The 17,500-nt window shown below is 44.3% G+C and overlaps 2 protein-coding genes across 3 annotated transcripts in view; one reads left to right on the top strand and one right to left on the bottom strand.

Moving 5' to 3' along the window:
• LOC143287328 (inactive C-alpha-formylglycine-generating enzyme 2-like) overlaps window positions 1–5,492 on the top strand; it is a 29,677-nt gene extending 24,185 nt beyond the window's left edge. The window contains exons 7-8 of the mRNA XM_076595287.1: window positions 3,113–3,275; window positions 4,765–5,492. Of these exons, the coding sequence (XP_076451402.1) occupies window positions 3,113–3,275; window positions 4,765–4,948 (347 nt within the window). The 3' untranslated portion in view covers window positions 4,949–5,492. The remainder of the gene's footprint in view (window positions 1–3,112; window positions 3,276–4,764) is intronic.
• An 11,431-nt stretch (window positions 5,493–16,923) lies between these two features.
• The window catches only part of LOC143287327 (uncharacterized), a 42,307-nt gene continuing 41,730 nt past the window's right edge, over window positions 16,924–17,500 (bottom strand). For both annotated transcript variants that reach the window (XM_076595284.1, XM_076595286.1), the window contains one exon: window positions 16,924–17,286. In XM_076595284.1, the coding sequence (XP_076451399.1) occupies window positions 16,994–17,286 (293 nt within the window). In that variant the 3' untranslated portion in view covers window positions 16,924–16,993. The remainder of the gene's footprint in view (window positions 17,287–17,500) is intronic.

Here is a 17,500-nt window from a genome sequence, read left to right as displayed (position 1 = left end):
TCCAAGTTTGTCCTGTCTCACCATTTCTGTCCAGGCGTCTTCTCTTCTCTTCAGTTCAGCTGCTCAAAGAAGCGTCACTGCGTTCGGACAAATCCATGTACGCTACACCACAATAAGTCTGCTAAGTAGATGCCTGACCAGCAGATTCTATTTCTGCTTTTCGCTCATCACTAAAAACTGATCTTTTTTTTTAAAAACCTATCGATACGTACTCTCAGCTTCCTTGTTCTCCATCACCACCCATGTCAGCTCACTTTGGATGTATGTGGAGTGGGAAAGTGAGAGTGTGTGTGTGGGGGGGGGGGGGAGGGTTGAGGGGGGAGGGTTTTTGAGAAAGAGTGGTCATGGATGTTTTATGTAACTTGTAATTCATATAAAGCGCCCTGAGCTCTTAGAGAGAAAGGGTGCTGTGTAAATGTACATTATGTTCATCATTATTATTATTAACCTAACGCGCTCAATGAAATATAATAAGATGAAAGAAGATAAAATAAGGTAAGATAAAACACAATAAAGTATGAATGAAAGAAATACACACACACACACACACACACACACACACACACACACACACACACACACACACACATATATAATAAATAATTTATATATCGCCTATCCTCGTTCGGAGACCAAGCTTTAAGCTCTTTACAAGCAAGGGGTCATTTGCACAACAGGCTGCCTACTTGGGCGCTCATCACTGGTTTTCTGTGTCATTCAATCATATTTCAGGTACGCATACATACACACTCAAACAGACTTGTAACGTTTTCGTTTATAACCGTTTTGTTTATTTACCCCACCATGTAGGCGGGGATGTGTTCTTATTTCCATAACCCACCGAACGCTGACATGAATGATAGGATCTTTAACGCGTGCGTATACACAAGTTCATGCACAAGCAGTTTTGCACAGTATGTTGACTTGGAAGATCGGATTTATAAAAAAAAATAATAATAATAATAAATCTTCACCCTTTACCCACTAGGCCCCGTCACCGAGATTCGAACACGGGACCCTTAGATTGAAAGTCCAACGCTTTAACCACTCGGCTATTGCGCCCGTCAAAGTAAAATAAAACCCGAATTCAACGGAATTTTCCATCTTCTGACTTGCTTGTGATGCGTGTTTAATTCCTTATATTGTTCTGGCTTGAATGATGGACTGATTGATTGATTGGGATTGATTGATTAATCTATATTGGTAAATATATAACGTCTAACTGTAAGCGCTTTACAAACATTTGCACAACAAGCTGCCTGCCTGGGTAGACCCAACCCCGACCCCCCTCCGCACAAAGACACATACGCACGCGCGCGTGCACGTACACACACACGCACACATACTCGCACACACACACACACACACACACACACACACACACACACACACACACACACACACACACACACACACACACACACACACACACCCACACACACACACACACACAATATTTCTTTTGTTCCTTTTGTTCTTTGTTGTGTCTATTAATCCTTCGGGATTTTATGACAATAAATGAAGTCAAGTCAAGTCAAGTCAAGTCAAGTCAAGTCACACACACACACACACACACACACACACACACACACACGCACACACACTAAGTCTTTTGTTCCTTTTTTTTCTTTGTTGTGTCTATTAATCCTTCGGGATTTTATGACAATAAATGAAGTCAAGTCAAGTCAAGTCACACACACACACACACACACACACACACACACACACACACACTAATTCTTTTGTTCTTTTTTTTTTCTTTCTTGTGTCTATTGATCCTTCGGGATTTTATGACAATAAATGAAATCAAGTCAAGTCACACACACACACACACACACATGCAACGAAATTTTGCGAGGGACAAGCCTGTTGTTGCCGCGGGTTTGGGGTTTTCCTTGCCATCTCTCCACAACCTGTTTTGTTTTGTGTCTGGTGTGTTCTCCATCTTGTGTTGTCTCACCAGCATCTAGTCATCTGTTCTTGTTTGCTGTTTGTTTTGGCTTTGTTTTGTTTCGTCTTGTCTTGTCTGTCTGTGACTGAATGCCTTGTTTTGTTTTGTTTAGGTTCTGTCTTGCTCTTGTCAGACAGAACTTGCCACTGTCTGCGATCGTTCTTCAAAGACAGTTCATTACTTTCAGCGCTGCTCTCGCTAGAGACACATAATACAAATAAGCAGGGTTATACTGGATATACTGGATGACATCCTCTGTCAAAAGGGAAACTGTCAGATCTTTTTTCCCGTTGACAGTTACGTGCGACTTACCGTCTGTGTAGAATGAAGGTATCCATTTTTTTTTTTTTTTTGCAAGTCTTCTTCAAATCAGGCGCAGTAGCCGAATAGTTAAAGCGTTGGACGTTCAATCTGAGGGCCCCGGGTTCAAATCTCGGTAACGGCGCCTGGTGGGTAAATGGTGGAGATGTTTCCGATCTCCCAGGTCAACATAAATTATGTGCAGACCTGCTAGTGCCTGAAATCCTTTCGTGTGTATACGCAAGCAGAAGATCAAATACACACGTTAAAGATCCTGTAATGCATGTCAGCGTTCGGTGGGTTATGGAAACAAGAACACACCAAGCATGCACACCCCAGAAAACGAATTATGGCTGCCTACATGGCGGGGTAAAGAAAGAAAAAAAACAAAACAAAAAAAAACCGGTCATACACGTAACATGTTACATGTTTGTCTGAGTGTGTGTAAGTGCGTGCCTGAAATATGATTGAATGACACAGGAAACGAAAGATGAGCGCCTAGTGGGAGCTGTCGTCAGTCGGCTGTACCCGGGCAAGCAGCCTGTTGTGCAAAATGACCCCGTGTTTGTAAAGCGCTTGAAGCTTGGTCTTCGACCGAGTATCCATATCAATCAAATCAAATCCCAAAGCTTTTAAAACATCATTCAATATATTTCCAGTTAACCGAATCGAATGCGTGTTCAAAATACACTAATACAAGTAATCTAGGAAGTTGTTTTTTTCTTTCTTTCTTTCTTTTTATTCCAAATTATGTCACAAAGAGTCCTGAGATTATCTCCTATAATACTCTCTTGTCCCAGAGCTAACTGACACCACCCACCCCACGCCCTCCCTCCCCCCTCCACCCTACATGTCTTCCAGGGCTGTACGACCTGATCGGGAACGTGTGGGAATGGACCTTCAGCCGCTACTACGAGCGTCTGATCAGCCGGGACATCCAGGGCGTGATGCACGTGCTCAAAGGAGGCTCCTTCGTGGACACCGTGGACGGCAGAGCCAACCTGCCTGTGCGCAACGGCCAGAGGTCAGTCAGAGAGTAGAACCGGAACCAGAACCAGAACCAGAATCAGAACCAGAACTGGAATCCGAAACCGAATCCGAATCAGATTTAGATTTAGATTCAGAACCAAAACCAGAATCAGGACCAGTACTAGAATCAGAACCAGAACCAAAATCCGAATCAGAGTTAGAACCAGAATCAGAATCAGATTCAGAACCAGAATCAGAATCAGTACTAGAGTCAGAATCAGAATAAAATTTTGTCATCCAAACCGGCCAGCACGTTTACAAGAAGACACCGTCACTAAGAGAGTATGATGTTGGCAGGGAGGGAGGGAGGGCCGTAGGGAGGGGGTGTGGGGTGGATGTTGGTGGTGGTGGTGGTCACTAAGAGAGTATGATGTTGGCCGGGAGGGAGGGAGGGAGCGAGGGCGGTAGGGAGCGGGTGTGGGGTGGATGTTGGTGGTGGTGGTGGTCACTAAGAGAGTATGATGTTGGCAGGGAGGGAGGGAGGGCGGTAGGGAGGGGGTGTGGGGTGGATGTTGGTGGTGGTGGTGGTCACTAAGAGAGTATGATGTTGGCAGGGAGGGAGGGAGGGCGGTAGGGAGGGGGTGTGGGGTGGGGTGGATGTTGGTGGTGGTGGTGGTCACTAAGAGAGTATGATGTTGGCAGGGAGGGAGGGAGGGAGGGGGTGTGGGGTGGATGTTGGTGGTGGTGGTGGTCACTAAGAGAGTATGATGTTGGCAGGGAGGGAGGGAGGGAGCGAGGGCGGTAGGGAGCGAGTGTGGGGTGGATGTTGGTGGTGGTGGTGGTCACTAAGAGAGTATGATGTTGGCAGGGAGGGAGGGAGGGAGGGAGGGCGGTAGGGAGGGGGTGTGGGGTGGATGTTGGTGGTGGTGGTGGTCACTAAGAGAGTATGATGTTGGCAGGGAGGGAGGGAGGGAGCGAGGGCGGTAGGGAGCGAGTGTGGGGTGGATGTTGGTGGTAGTGGTGGTCACTAAGAGAGTATGATGTTGGCAGGGGGTGGGAGGGAGGGAGGGAGGGGGTGAGGGAGGCTGTGCAGGCGTGTGACGTGGATGGTGGTGGTGGTGGTGGTGGTGGAGGAGGAGGAGATGGTTGAAGCCAGGAGGCAGAAAGAAGAGGTCTGTGGAAAAGAGGACTGAGAAGGAAAGGGGGAGGGGGTGGGGGAAAGGGGGTGGAAGTCAGTGAGAGGGGTAGGGGGAGGGAGGGAAATGAAACTGGTTTAGAAGAAGAAGAAGAAGAAGATAATCATTATCTCATACAAGAAGCGAGGGTTATGATCAGATAATGTTAGTGCATGCAAGTAGCGAAGCCATCAAACAGATTCATGAACACGCAAAACAGTTACACGAACACTGCACTGACGCGCGCACGCCTTCCTAATCGAATGAGCGATGAAACCATCTATGCAATTCACCTCCACCAGCCAACCAACAACTCCTCAAATTCAGTTTCTCACCCAATGCTATTTTTTCCAATACTGTTTGTTTCAGATCCGGCCAGGCGCCAGATTACACGTCGTCAAATATTGGCTTCCGTTGCGCGCGCAGTGCCCCGGAAGTGGACCCGAAGTTCAAGGACAGAAAGGTCAAAGCACGAAAGACGAGAGAAGAACCGGCAAAACGGAAAGTTCCCAAAATCTATCGCCGACCCAAGCCTCATAAAGATGAGCTGTGATGAAGCCACATGTGCCCGTTATTTTATTTTATTTTATTTTATTTTTTCTTCTCCCAATGACGGCCTTTCTGTAAATGATACGTTAGATACTTGTTAGTTTACTTGTGTGTTTGTGCGTCTGGTTAGAAGAAGCTTAGAAGGGAATGTGTAAAAACTGGACATTTTTCATTAATCAACTCAGAAAATGTTCCTATCGATGCGTGTTGTTACCACATGTATGGGTTTTCGTTTCCACGATCTTTCTATTTCTTTGGCGCATTGTTTCAGCTCTTGTTTCTATTTCATGTCATCGGCATTTTGATTATGAAGACCTATAATCACAAACAAAACATCATGTTGTTATTCATTTTGTTTCGAAAACAGATAATAGGATGGATTTCAACCCCCCAAAATTCATATAAACTGTAACGATTATTTGCGTTGCGTGCAGCACCTAAGCAACACGACAATAATGAAAGACGTTGGTTTTAATCACTGCGGTTTTAATAAGTAGGGAAACTATTCTAGGGTGTGAAAGTAACTCCGAAAGCCCATGTGCAGTGAAAGAGGGTGAGGGTTGGGTGGGTGGGTGGGGGGGGGGGGGGGGGGGGGAGGGAGGAACGGAGATTGTACTCACCGTGTGTAATTGTTTCAGGATGCCAGAATCGCGCCAAGCGCGACTCACTTTTATGTTGCGTGTGCCTATGTCTTGTGTGTTCATCGAAGTTACTGTTCTTGGTTCCTACCGAATAATCATTTTACTTTATTTTATGAAAAAGACCCCCACCCCCACCCACCCCCACCCCACCCCCTCCCTTATAATGTAGCTTGATTTTTTTTTTGATTTTTTTTTTTTTAAGACGAGAATAAATTAGATAAGATGGAATAAGCGCACTCTTCATCACATTATTATTATTATTATTATTATTATTATTGTTAACAGAACAGCAGATTGGCGTGATCATGTTGTTTCGATACTTTGACGTAATTCATACTCTCTTGGCTTGTCGCTTGAAGTTGGTACAACAGATAAAACTTTTTCTTCTTCTTCTGCGTACGTGGGCTTCAACTCCCACGTTCACTCGTATATACGCGAGTGGGCTTTTTACGTGTATGACCCTTTTTACCCCGCCATGTAGGCAGCCATACTCCGCTTTCGGGGGTGTGCATGCTGGGTATGTTCTTGTTTCCATAACCCACCGAACGCTGACATGGGTTACAGGATCTTTAACGTGCGTATTTGATCTTATGCTTGCGTATACACACGAAGGGGGTTCAGGCACTGGCAGGTCTGCACATATGTTGACCTGGGAGATCGTAAAAATCTCCATCCTTTACCCACCAGGCGCCGTCACCGTGATTCGAACCCGGGACCCTCAGATCGAAAGTCCAACGCTTTAACCATTCGGCTATGGCGCCCGTCCAACAGATAAAACAAATTAGATTCCATGCATAAAGCAATAGTCAACAATTGTTTTGTATTAAGAGAAAGATTTGTTTTGTCATAACGAGCCTGTTGCTGTTATCACAATGTTAAACTGTTTGCAAAAAAAATGTTACACAGAGATAGCATTAAATGTTACAGGGAGATAGCATTAAATGTTACACAGAGGTAGCATGTTACACATTGTATGTCCAGGGGATATGAGTGAAATAACTAGGAGTCCACAGCATTACATTTGAATACTCTTTTCCCGCGGGGTGGGGGTGGGGTGGGGGAGAGGAGGGGGGAGGAGGGGGGAGGAGGGGAGGACATGTCAGAACAAACCCAGGTTGAAGACGTAAAGGTTTCTTTCTGAAACCCAAAGGTTTCTTTGTTGCGATTTTTGCTATCTATTCTCCATCATCGCTATTTTTGTGTAAGGTACTTAACGTTTTCATGTGATGAAAGTTTCGAGGTACTTAATTTATTTATTGATGTGTTTACAAAATCCGTGTTGAGCACTTATATAATCGATCTTTATCGCTGGTAATGAGGTACTTAAACGTTTGTTTACTGTTTGGTGGGGGGAGGGGTGGGGGGGTTGATCAACAATCTTTTTTTTTTTTTTTTTTTTTATCTGCATGCGCTCCCTTTTTTACCACACGCTTCAGTTTAATCTCCCTCCCCCATCCCCCGCACCGCCGCCCTGCTTCCCTCACCCCCCCGCCCCCTTTCCATCTCTACTCTTCAGCCTCTTCACACACAGTCACAAACACACAGTCACACACAGTCACAGACTCACAGTCACAGACACACAGTCACAGACTCACAGTCACAGACACACAGTCACACACACACACACACACACACACACACACACACACACACACACACACACACACACACACACACACACACACACACACACACACAGAGTCACAGACAAACAGTCACACACAGTCACAGACACACGGTCACAGACACACGGTCACAGACACACAGTCACACACACACAGTAACAGACAGTCACAGACACACAGTCACTCACACACAGTCACTCACACAGTCACAGACACACAGTCACAGACACACAGTCACAGACACACAGTCACAGACTCACAGTCACACACACACAGTCACAGACACACAGTCACAGACACACAGTCACAGACACACAGTCACAGACACACAGTCACACACACACACACACACACACACACACACACACACACACACACACACACACACACACACACACAGTCACAGACACACACAGTCACAGACACAGTCACAGACACAGTCACACACACACACACAGTCACAGACACAGTCACACACACACACACACACACACACACACACACACACACACACACACACACAGTCACACACACACAGTCACACACACACAGTCACACACACACACACACACACACACACACACAGTCACACACACACACGTAGAAACGCATGCACGCATATTTGTCAGGAACGTACCAAACAATAACAACAACAACTTTATAACGTGATATAGACACTTATATAGTGCCTTTCCTCGGTCGGAGACCACGTTCTAAGCACTTTACAAAGTCTAGCTCATTTGAACAAGAGGCTGCCTGCCTGTATTGAACACTAATATAACATGTTTCTAACAATGAGGCCCATGTGAACCTACACGCTAGCTGGTTCACTGGGTAAACGCATTTACACACATCGCATCACATCACAGCACACACACACACACACACACACACACACACACACACACACAGATGTAGATATATATATATATATATATATATATATATATATATATATATATATATATGTCTATATCTATCTATCTATCTAGATACAGATATAGATACGTATATGGATATATAGAGAGAGATAGACATATACATCTCTCTCTCTCTCTCTCTCTCTCTCTCTCTCTCTCTCTCTCTCTCTCTCTCTCTCTCTCTCTCTCTCTCTCTCTCTCTCTCTGTATATATATATATATATATATATATATATACACACATACACACACTCATATATATATATACACACACACACACACACACGCGCGCGCGCGCGCGCGCGCGCGCACACGCATACACACACACACACACATGTATATATATATATATATATATATATATATATATATATATATGCACATACACACACTCATATATATATAACAAACCTACGTTTTGCCGACGACATTGATGGACTGGCTGGAAAAGAAGAAGAACTGGCAAGCCTGGTCAAACATCTAGACAAAGCCTCCACATCGTATGGAATGCAAATCAGTGCGGAGAAAACCAAACTGATGACTAACAACACCAACGGCATCAGCATTGACATCAAAGTCAACGACGAAAAGCTTAAAACAGTCCACAGCTTCAAATATCTGGGAGCAATCGTGTCAGATGAAGGATCTAAACCAGAAGTACTCTCGAGAATTGCCCAAACAACAACGGCACTCAACAAGCTGAACACCATCTGGAACAACAAAAACATCGCTCTCAGCTCAAAAATCAGACTGATGCGTTCCCTGGTTATATCAATATTGCTCTACGCCTGCGAGACTTGGACCCTGACTGCAGACATCGAGAGAAGAATCCAAGCTGTCGAGATGAGATGCTTTCGTAGACTACTTGGCATCTCCTACAGAGACCACATCACTAACACGGAAGTGAAGAACAGAATCCAGCAAAGTATTGGACCCTACGAAGACCTTCTGTCCATAGTGAAAAAACGCAAACTTAGATGGTATGGACACATCTCCCGATCATCTGGTCTTGCCAAAACGTTCCTGCAAGGCACCGTACAAGGAGGCAGAAGGAGAGGACGGCAGAAGAAGAGATGGGAAGACAACATCCGGGGGTGGACAGGCTTGACGCTCGGTGACGCCCTGAGGAAATCAGAAAACCGTGAAGAGTGGAGAGGAGTGGTGGCCAGGTCAGCAGCGGTGCCCCAACGGTCTGAACCCAGACTACGGGAGAGGTGAAGGTGAAGGTGAAGGTGTGTGTGTATGCGTGCGCGCGCGCGCGCGCGCGCGCGCGTGTGTGTGTGTGTGTGTGTGTGTGTGTGTGCCCTCGACACTTCGTATTTTGTCAACTTATATTTGTCTCAATCTTTGCCTCCATCTCTCTCACTGTGTGTCTCTCTCTGTCTCTCCTGTATCTGTTTGTCTGTCTGTCTCACTTATGTCGCCCATGACCACCCCGTCTTCTGAACAACACTATTCTCTCTGTCTTTCCCACGCCTCTGTTACCTTCATTCTAATGTCCTCATCTTAGATGGACAGATTATGAATAGATAAATAGTATCTCACCTTTTCCTTCTTCTTCTTCTTCTTCTTCTTCTTTCTGCCCCTTCCATCCTCTTCTTATTCTCCCTCCTCCAGTCTCCTCTTCTTCCTCTTCTTCTCCTCTCTCTCTCTCTCTCTCTCTCTCTCTGTCTCTGTCTCTCCCTCTTTGTCACTCTCTCTCTCTTTCTCTCTCTTTCTCTTCCTCTCTCTTTTTTCCCTCACTCTCTGTTCTACACCAACCATCCTTTCCCTCTTTAACAACTCCCTTTAAACTGTATTCTTGGTATCACCTCACACCTCGCCTGTCTGTCGGAGTACACTGATCGTCTTCTTCTTCTTCTTCTTCTGCGTTCGTGGGCTTCAACTCCCACGTTCACTCGTATATATATATATATATTTTTTTTTTTTTTTTTTTTTTTTCATACGCGAGTGGGCTTTTTACGTGTATGACCGTTTTTACCCTGCCATGTAGGCAGCCATACTCCGCTTTCTGGGGTGTGCATGCTGGGTATGTTCTTGTTTCCATAACCCACCGAACGCTGACATGGATTACAGGATCTTTAACGTGCGTATTTGATCTTATGCTTGCGTATACACACGAAGGGGGTTCAGGCACTGGCAGGTCTGCACATGTGTTCACCTGGGAGATCGTAAAAATCTCCACCCTTTACCCACCAGGCGCCGTCACCGTGATTCGAACCCGGGACCCTCAGATCGAAAGTCCAATGTTTTAACCATTCGGCTATGGCGCCCGTCAATCGTGTTCAAAATACCACGACACATTAATCTGCCTGTTTGAGCTTTCACCACGTCGTCAACAGGAAGATCCTTTCCTCCATAGATCCCCCCCCAAAACTCCCCACCCCCACCCCCTCTCCCTCACCCCTTCTCGCCAATACATACCACGGTCCGTTTCACACGCATTATTAAGATTACACCAAGTTTTCAATAGAAGGTATACTTTTACATAGACGTTCTGCTATCGAATGTATTTACTGTTATACGATTAGCTGGCATTCGTGTTCAAAAGTATGACGAAGATGTGTGTGTGTGTGTGTATTGGAACTGATTTCTGCAATAGCGTGTTTAAAATGAAGTGATAGACAACAGTTAAGCGTGTTAGCATTTTTTTGGTTCTTTGTGTGTGTGTGTTCCGTTAATTAAGAACGAGATTACGTTTAGTTTTCACCAGTAAAATGCACGTGCATGCGTATGTGTGTGTGTGTGTGTGTGTGTGTGTGTTCTCTATCTCTTCTTCTATGTCTGTTTCCAGTTTGGAAATAAAAGAAGGCATGCATGTTTGTTCCACTTCCCTTTCTAAGATAAATTTGTTCTGGATTTCCTTCTATCTGTGCCTCTCTTTCTTTCGCTCTGCCTCTGTCTCTGTCTCCCTCGCTGTGTCTGTCTGTCTGTCTCTCTTTCTCTCTCTATCTCGCTTTTTCATTTCTTCTTCTTCGTCTTCTTCTCTCTCTCTCTCTGTCTCTCTCTCTGTCTCTCTGTCTGTCTGTCTGTCTGTCTGTCTGTCTGTCTCTCTCTCTCTCTCTCTCTCTCTCTCTCTCTCTCTCTGTGTGTGTGTGTGTGTGTGTGTGTGTGTGTGTGTGTGTGTGTGTCTGTCTGTCTGTCTGTCTTTCTCTCTCCGTGTTTCTATCGCTCTTTTTCATTTATTCTTTTCTTTTTTTTTTTTAGAGAGAGAGAAAAAAAAGACAGTCAACACTCCAGTTGACTTTTACAATATACGAGTTATCTATCCTTTTATGAATGTGTTTCCCCATTCTCTTCCCCTGTCCCTCTCGTTGCTTTGAGACAATTATTGTTTAAGCGGGTTTAAATAGTTATGATAACAAGAAATGTTGCCATTATTTTATTCTTAGTTATCGATATATATCTTTTTGCTCGTTATACCCACTGCAGATATTTTCAATACGTTTAATCATCGGCCTGCTAATTCCCAGCTCTTTTCTTCGTAGTAATCTCACGGACTCCTGTTTTGATGTTGTTGCTGTTTGTTATTGTTGTTGTTGTTGTTGTTGTTGTTGTTGTTATTGTTGTTTCTTTTTTGTTTGTTTTTTCACGAAGGATACCAAAGGAACACAGTTTAGCACATTCCTGTTTCGGTTTTTTGATATGTCTTGGTGAATGTATTCGTTGTGGCAATAAACTGTGTGCTGGATATGTATGTAGTGTATGTTGTTGTTCTTTTTTTTTTTTCTTTTTTTGTACGCTTATAGTGACTTCATCAAGTTTTTGCGCCTTATACATACTATTATTATTAGTAGTAGTTCTTTTTTTATGTATTTATCTATTATTCATTTATTTTTTTCTCAAGGCCTGACTAAGCGCGCTGGGTTACGCTGCTGGTCAGGCATCTGCTTGGCAGATGTGGTGTAGCGTATATGGATTTGTCCGAACGCAGTGACGCCTCCTTGAGCTACTGAAACTGAAACTGTTGTTGTTGTTGTTTTTTTTCTGTCACTGTCTATCCGATTTAAGTACGTGTGTGTGTGTGTGTGTGTGTGTGTGTGTGTGTGTGTGTGTGTGTGTGTGGACTGGGTGAAAGAGGACGAGACTGAGAGATAAAGTAAGAGAGAGAGAGAGAGAGAGAGAGAGAGATCTGACAGGCAGACAGAAGACAGGCATCTCGCAGAGAGACAGACAGACAGACTCAGACAAACAAGCAAAATCATATTGACCACAGAAGATAATTAATAATTTATTTCGATCGGACCCTTTAATAATCGGACCCTTTGCGAACCCTTTGCCAGCACAACAACCACACTTGTAAAGCAATCAAACATAAACCCTTTATAATTCGGGAAAAAAAAAGGGGGGAGAGAATTAAAGAACAGACGAGACAAGCATATACACAATAAAGATATAAAGAATCAGAACTGCAAATTGTCTACGAAGAGGAAGGATATATCACAACAATAATAAAGAAACAATCACTTCTGAGTGCAGCACCAGAAACAGGAAAAAAAGCAAGCAGCAACAACAATGATTAAAACTAAAAGCAACAGTAGCAACAATTAAAACAACCGCAAAACAAGAAAAAAGAGAAGAACAAGAACAAAAACACCACCACCAAAAAACAGCAAAACTAAAACCAAAATAAAAAATTAAACATTAAAGTGACTTTAAAAAGAAAACGAAACAATAAAAACGATATATGTATATATATATATATATATATATAACCAAAATTAAACAAAGGCAACCACAAAAAGAAAATGGCAAGAAGGCAACTACAAAAATAAGCACACACACATGAAAAAACAACAACAACAAAACACGCACAAAAAAAACCTAGCAAATAAGCATAGAAACACGAGTTCCAGATACAGACATATGACGGGCAGAAAAAAAAGACGGAACTAATGTTTCATCTTTTAACATCTAAAATGAGTGGAGTGATGGCCTAGAGGTAACGCGTCCGCCTAGGAAGCAAGAGAATCTTAGCGCGCTGGTTCGAATCACGGCTCAACCGCCGATATTTTCTCCCCCTCCACTAGACCTTGAGTGGTGGTCCGGACGCTAGTCATTCGGATAAGACGATAAACCAAGGTCCGGTATGCAGCATGCACTTAGCGCACGTAAAAGAACCAACGGCAACAAAAGGGTTGTTCCTGGCAAAATTATGTAGAAAAATCCACTTCAATAGGAAAAAAAACAAATGAAACTGCACGAAGGAAAGAAAAAAAAATGGAGGCGCTGTAGTGTAGCGACGCGCTCTCCCTGGGGGGAGCAGCCCGAATTTCACACAGAGAAATCTGTTGTGATAAAAAGATCAATACAATACAATACAATACAATGTTCCTCCACAAGACAGTTTCAGTTTTAATTTCAGTATCTCAAGGAGGCGTCACTGCGTTCGGACAAATCCATATACGCTACACCATATCTGCCAAGCAGATGCCTGACCAGCAGCGTAACCCAACGCGCTTAGTCAGGCCTTGAGAAAAAATAATAATTAAAAAAAATAAATAAATAAAATATAATAATAATTAAAAAAAAAATAAATACATAAAAAGGAACTACTACTACAAATAATAATAATATGTATAAAGCGCAAAAAAATGATGAAGTCAACTATAAGCGTATTAAAAAAAAATATATTATATATATATATATATATATATATATATATATATATAATAAAATAACTAACTAAATAATAATAATATATTTAAATAAATAAACAAGACACGGTTGCGAAAAGTTATTTCATGATACAGAGGAGAGGAGATGGAGACACAAACAAATAACAAGATACAACAAGCTGTTTCACATCTCGTTTGGATTCTTTGTGTCTTCAGTCTATCGTTAATACTGCTGCATGGGTACAGTTGATGACTCGATTTTGAAGACAAATGTCACACAAGCACGCATATATTCATACTCACACTCACGCTTACACACACACACACACACACACACACACACACACACACATATATATATATATATATATATATATATATATATATATATATATATATATATACATACATACATACATACATACATACGAGCACATATTTACATGCATGAACCTCTAGAGTTCTTTTCCCCTCTTTCCCTAACGTCCACCACTGCTCCCTTACTTACCTACCCCCCTCTCTCTCTCTCTCTCTCTATCCCTCTCTGATCCACCATAGTTATCTCCCCCTCCCCCTACTCCTGCCGTCCTCTCAAACTACACACCCCACCCTCAGAGGAAGATGCCCAAAATGGTTCATACACTCATCCAGCCAATACTGAACCCGCAAAATCTGTTTTCGATTTCCCGCACTCGCCCCTTCTCCAAAGGTTGACTGAAAAATCAAACTGGACGTCTAACCATTCCTATGAGACGATAAACTGAGGTCCCGTGCGCAGCTCGTGTTTGGCGAACTGAAAAAACGAACCCATGGCAAAAAACGAGAATATTTGTCCTCTGGTAAAATTCTGTCGAAGAAAACCACTCTAATAGATACACAAAATATATGTGCATGCATTTTAAGGACTAACAAAAGCGCGCTGGGTTATGCTATTGTGTCAAGCATCTGCCTGACAAATGTGTTGTTTAAGCGTATATGGGTTTATCTGAATGCAGTGTCGCCTGCTTACTTAAGAAACTGAGACTGTCATTGAAACGTTCCCTCCACCCACCCCCACCCCAACACCACCACCCCACAACCACCACCCCAGCACCACCACCCTCCACCCCCCACTTCAGCACCACCACCACCACCACCACCACCCCACAACCTCGACCAACCCACTCGAACCAACCCGACCCTGAACCTTCTACTACACAGCGCTGTCCGTTTCCAACACCACCTTCTTTCTACGACACAGCGCTATCAGTTTCCAACACCACCTTCTTTCTACGACACAGCGCTATCAGTTTCCAACACCACCTTCTTTCTACGACACAGCGCTATCAGTTTCCAACACCACCTTCTTTCTACGACACAGCGCTATCAGTTTCCAACACCACCTTCTGTCTACGACACAGCACTATCAGTTTCCAACACCACCTTCTTTCTACGACACAGCGCTATCAGTTTCCAACACCACCTTCTTTCTACGACACAGCACTGCTTCCAACACCACCTTCTTTCTATAGACAGTCTGCTTCCAACACCACCTTCTTTCTACGACACAGCGCTATCAGTTTCCAACACCACCTTCTTTCTACGACACAGCGCTATCAGTTTCCAACACCACCTTCTTTCTACGACACAGCGCTATCCGTTTCCAACACCACCTTCTTTCTACGACACAGCACTGCTTCCAACACCACCTTCTTTCTACGACACAGCGCTATCTGTTTCCAACACCACCTTTCTACGACACAGCGCTATCAGTTTCCAACACCACCTTCTTTCTACTGCACAGCGCTATCAGTTTCCAACACCACCTTCTTTCTACTGCACAGCGTTATCAGTTTCCAACACCACCTTCTTTCTACGACACAGCGCTATCCGTTTCCAACACCACCTTCTTTCTACGACACAGCACTGCTTCCAACACCACCTTCTTTCTACGACACAGCGCTATCCGTTTCCAACACCACCTTCTTTCTACTGCACAGCGCTATCAGTTTCCAACACCACCTTCTTTCTACGACAGAGCGCTATCAGTTTCCAACACCACCTTCTTTCTACGACAGAGCGTTATCAGTTTCCAACACCACCTTCTTTCTACGACACAGCGCTATCCGTTTCCAACACCACCTTCTTTCTACGACACAGCGCTATCCGTTTCCAACACCACCTTCTTTCTACGACACAGCGCTATCCGTTTCCAACACCACCTTCTTTCTACTACACAGCGCTGTCTGTTTCCAACACCACCTTCTTTCTACGACACAGCGCTATCCGTTTCCAACACCATCTTCTTTCTACGACACAGCGCTGTCTGTTTCCAACACCACCTTCTTTCTACGACACAGCGCTATCCGTTGCCAACACCACGTTCTTTCTACGACACAGCGCTATCAGTTTCCAACACCACGTTCTTTCTACGACACAGCGCTATCCGTTTCCAACACCACCTTCTTTCGACGACACAGCGCTGTCCGTTTCCAACACCACCTTCTTTCAACGACACAGCGCTGTCCGTTTCCAACACCACCTTCTTTCGACGACACAGCGCTGTCCGTTTCCAACACCACCTTTCTACGACACAGCGCTATCAGTTTCCAACACCACCTTCTTTCTACTACACAGCGCTATCAGTTTCCAACACCACCTTCTTTCTACGACACAGCGCTATCCGTTTCCAACACCACCTTCTTTCTACGACACAGCGCTATCCGTTTCCAACACCACCTTCTTTCTACGACACAGCGCTATCTGTTTCCAACACCACCTTCTTTCTACGACACAGCGCTATCCGTCTCCAACACCACCTTCTTTCTACGACACAGCGCTATCCGTTTCCAACACCACCTTCTTTCTACTACACAGCGCTATCAGTTTCCAGCACCACGTTCTTTCTACGACACAGCGCTATCCGTTTCCAACACCACGTTCTTTCTACGACACAGCGCTATCAGTTTCCAACACCACGTTCTTTCTACGACACAGCGCTATCCGTTTCCAACACCACGTTCTTTCTACGACACAGCGCTATCCGTTTCCAACACCACGTTCTTTCTACGACACAGCGCTATCCGTTTCCAACACCACCTTCTTTCTACGACACAGCGCTATCCGTTTCCAACACCACGTTCTTTCTACGACACAGCGCTATCCGTTTCCAACACCACCTTCTTTCTACGACACAGCGCTATCCGTTTCCAACACCACCTTCTTTCTACGACACAGCGCTATCCGTTTCCAACACCACCTTCTTTCTACGACACAGCGCTATCCGTTTCCAACACCACCTTTTCAGAAATCTGACACTCCCCTCTGGGGTTCGTCGCCATGACAACGAACTCGTAGTGCACGCGCGGCTCCAGCCCCAACACCCTCTGCTCCACGCGCCCGCAGAGCGGAAGACAGCGCCACAGGCACTTCCGGTCACGTGGTCTGTGCAGGAGGAAGTGGGAAATGCTTTGTTCCGGGGCGACATCGTGAGGGCTGGGTGTGCAGACGGTGATGGAGGTGGGGTAGGTGTGGCACATGGCTTCCAGGATCACCGGCACTGTTTGGTTGGGGGGGTGGATGGATGGACAAGATGCAATGGAACACGAGGCATATGGGGTTATATATTTATTTTCCCAACATTTTTTTTTTTTTTTTTCATAATTCAGACAAAGGTTAACAGATGCAAAATGTATATACTTTGTGAATTAGAAGATAAAGAGTAAATACATAATGGTGTTCCAAATACTGATAAGTCCACATCAACATAATGT

The sequence above is a fragment of the Babylonia areolata genome, chromosome 11 (genome assembly GCF_041734735.1).
Source record: "Babylonia areolata isolate BAREFJ2019XMU chromosome 11, ASM4173473v1, whole genome shotgun sequence".
Lineage (NCBI taxonomy): Eukaryota > Metazoa > Mollusca > Gastropoda > Neogastropoda > Buccinidae > Babylonia > Babylonia areolata.
The sequence above is the reverse complement of the archived record's forward strand: the minus strand, read 5'-3'. Positions and strand labels throughout refer to the sequence as shown.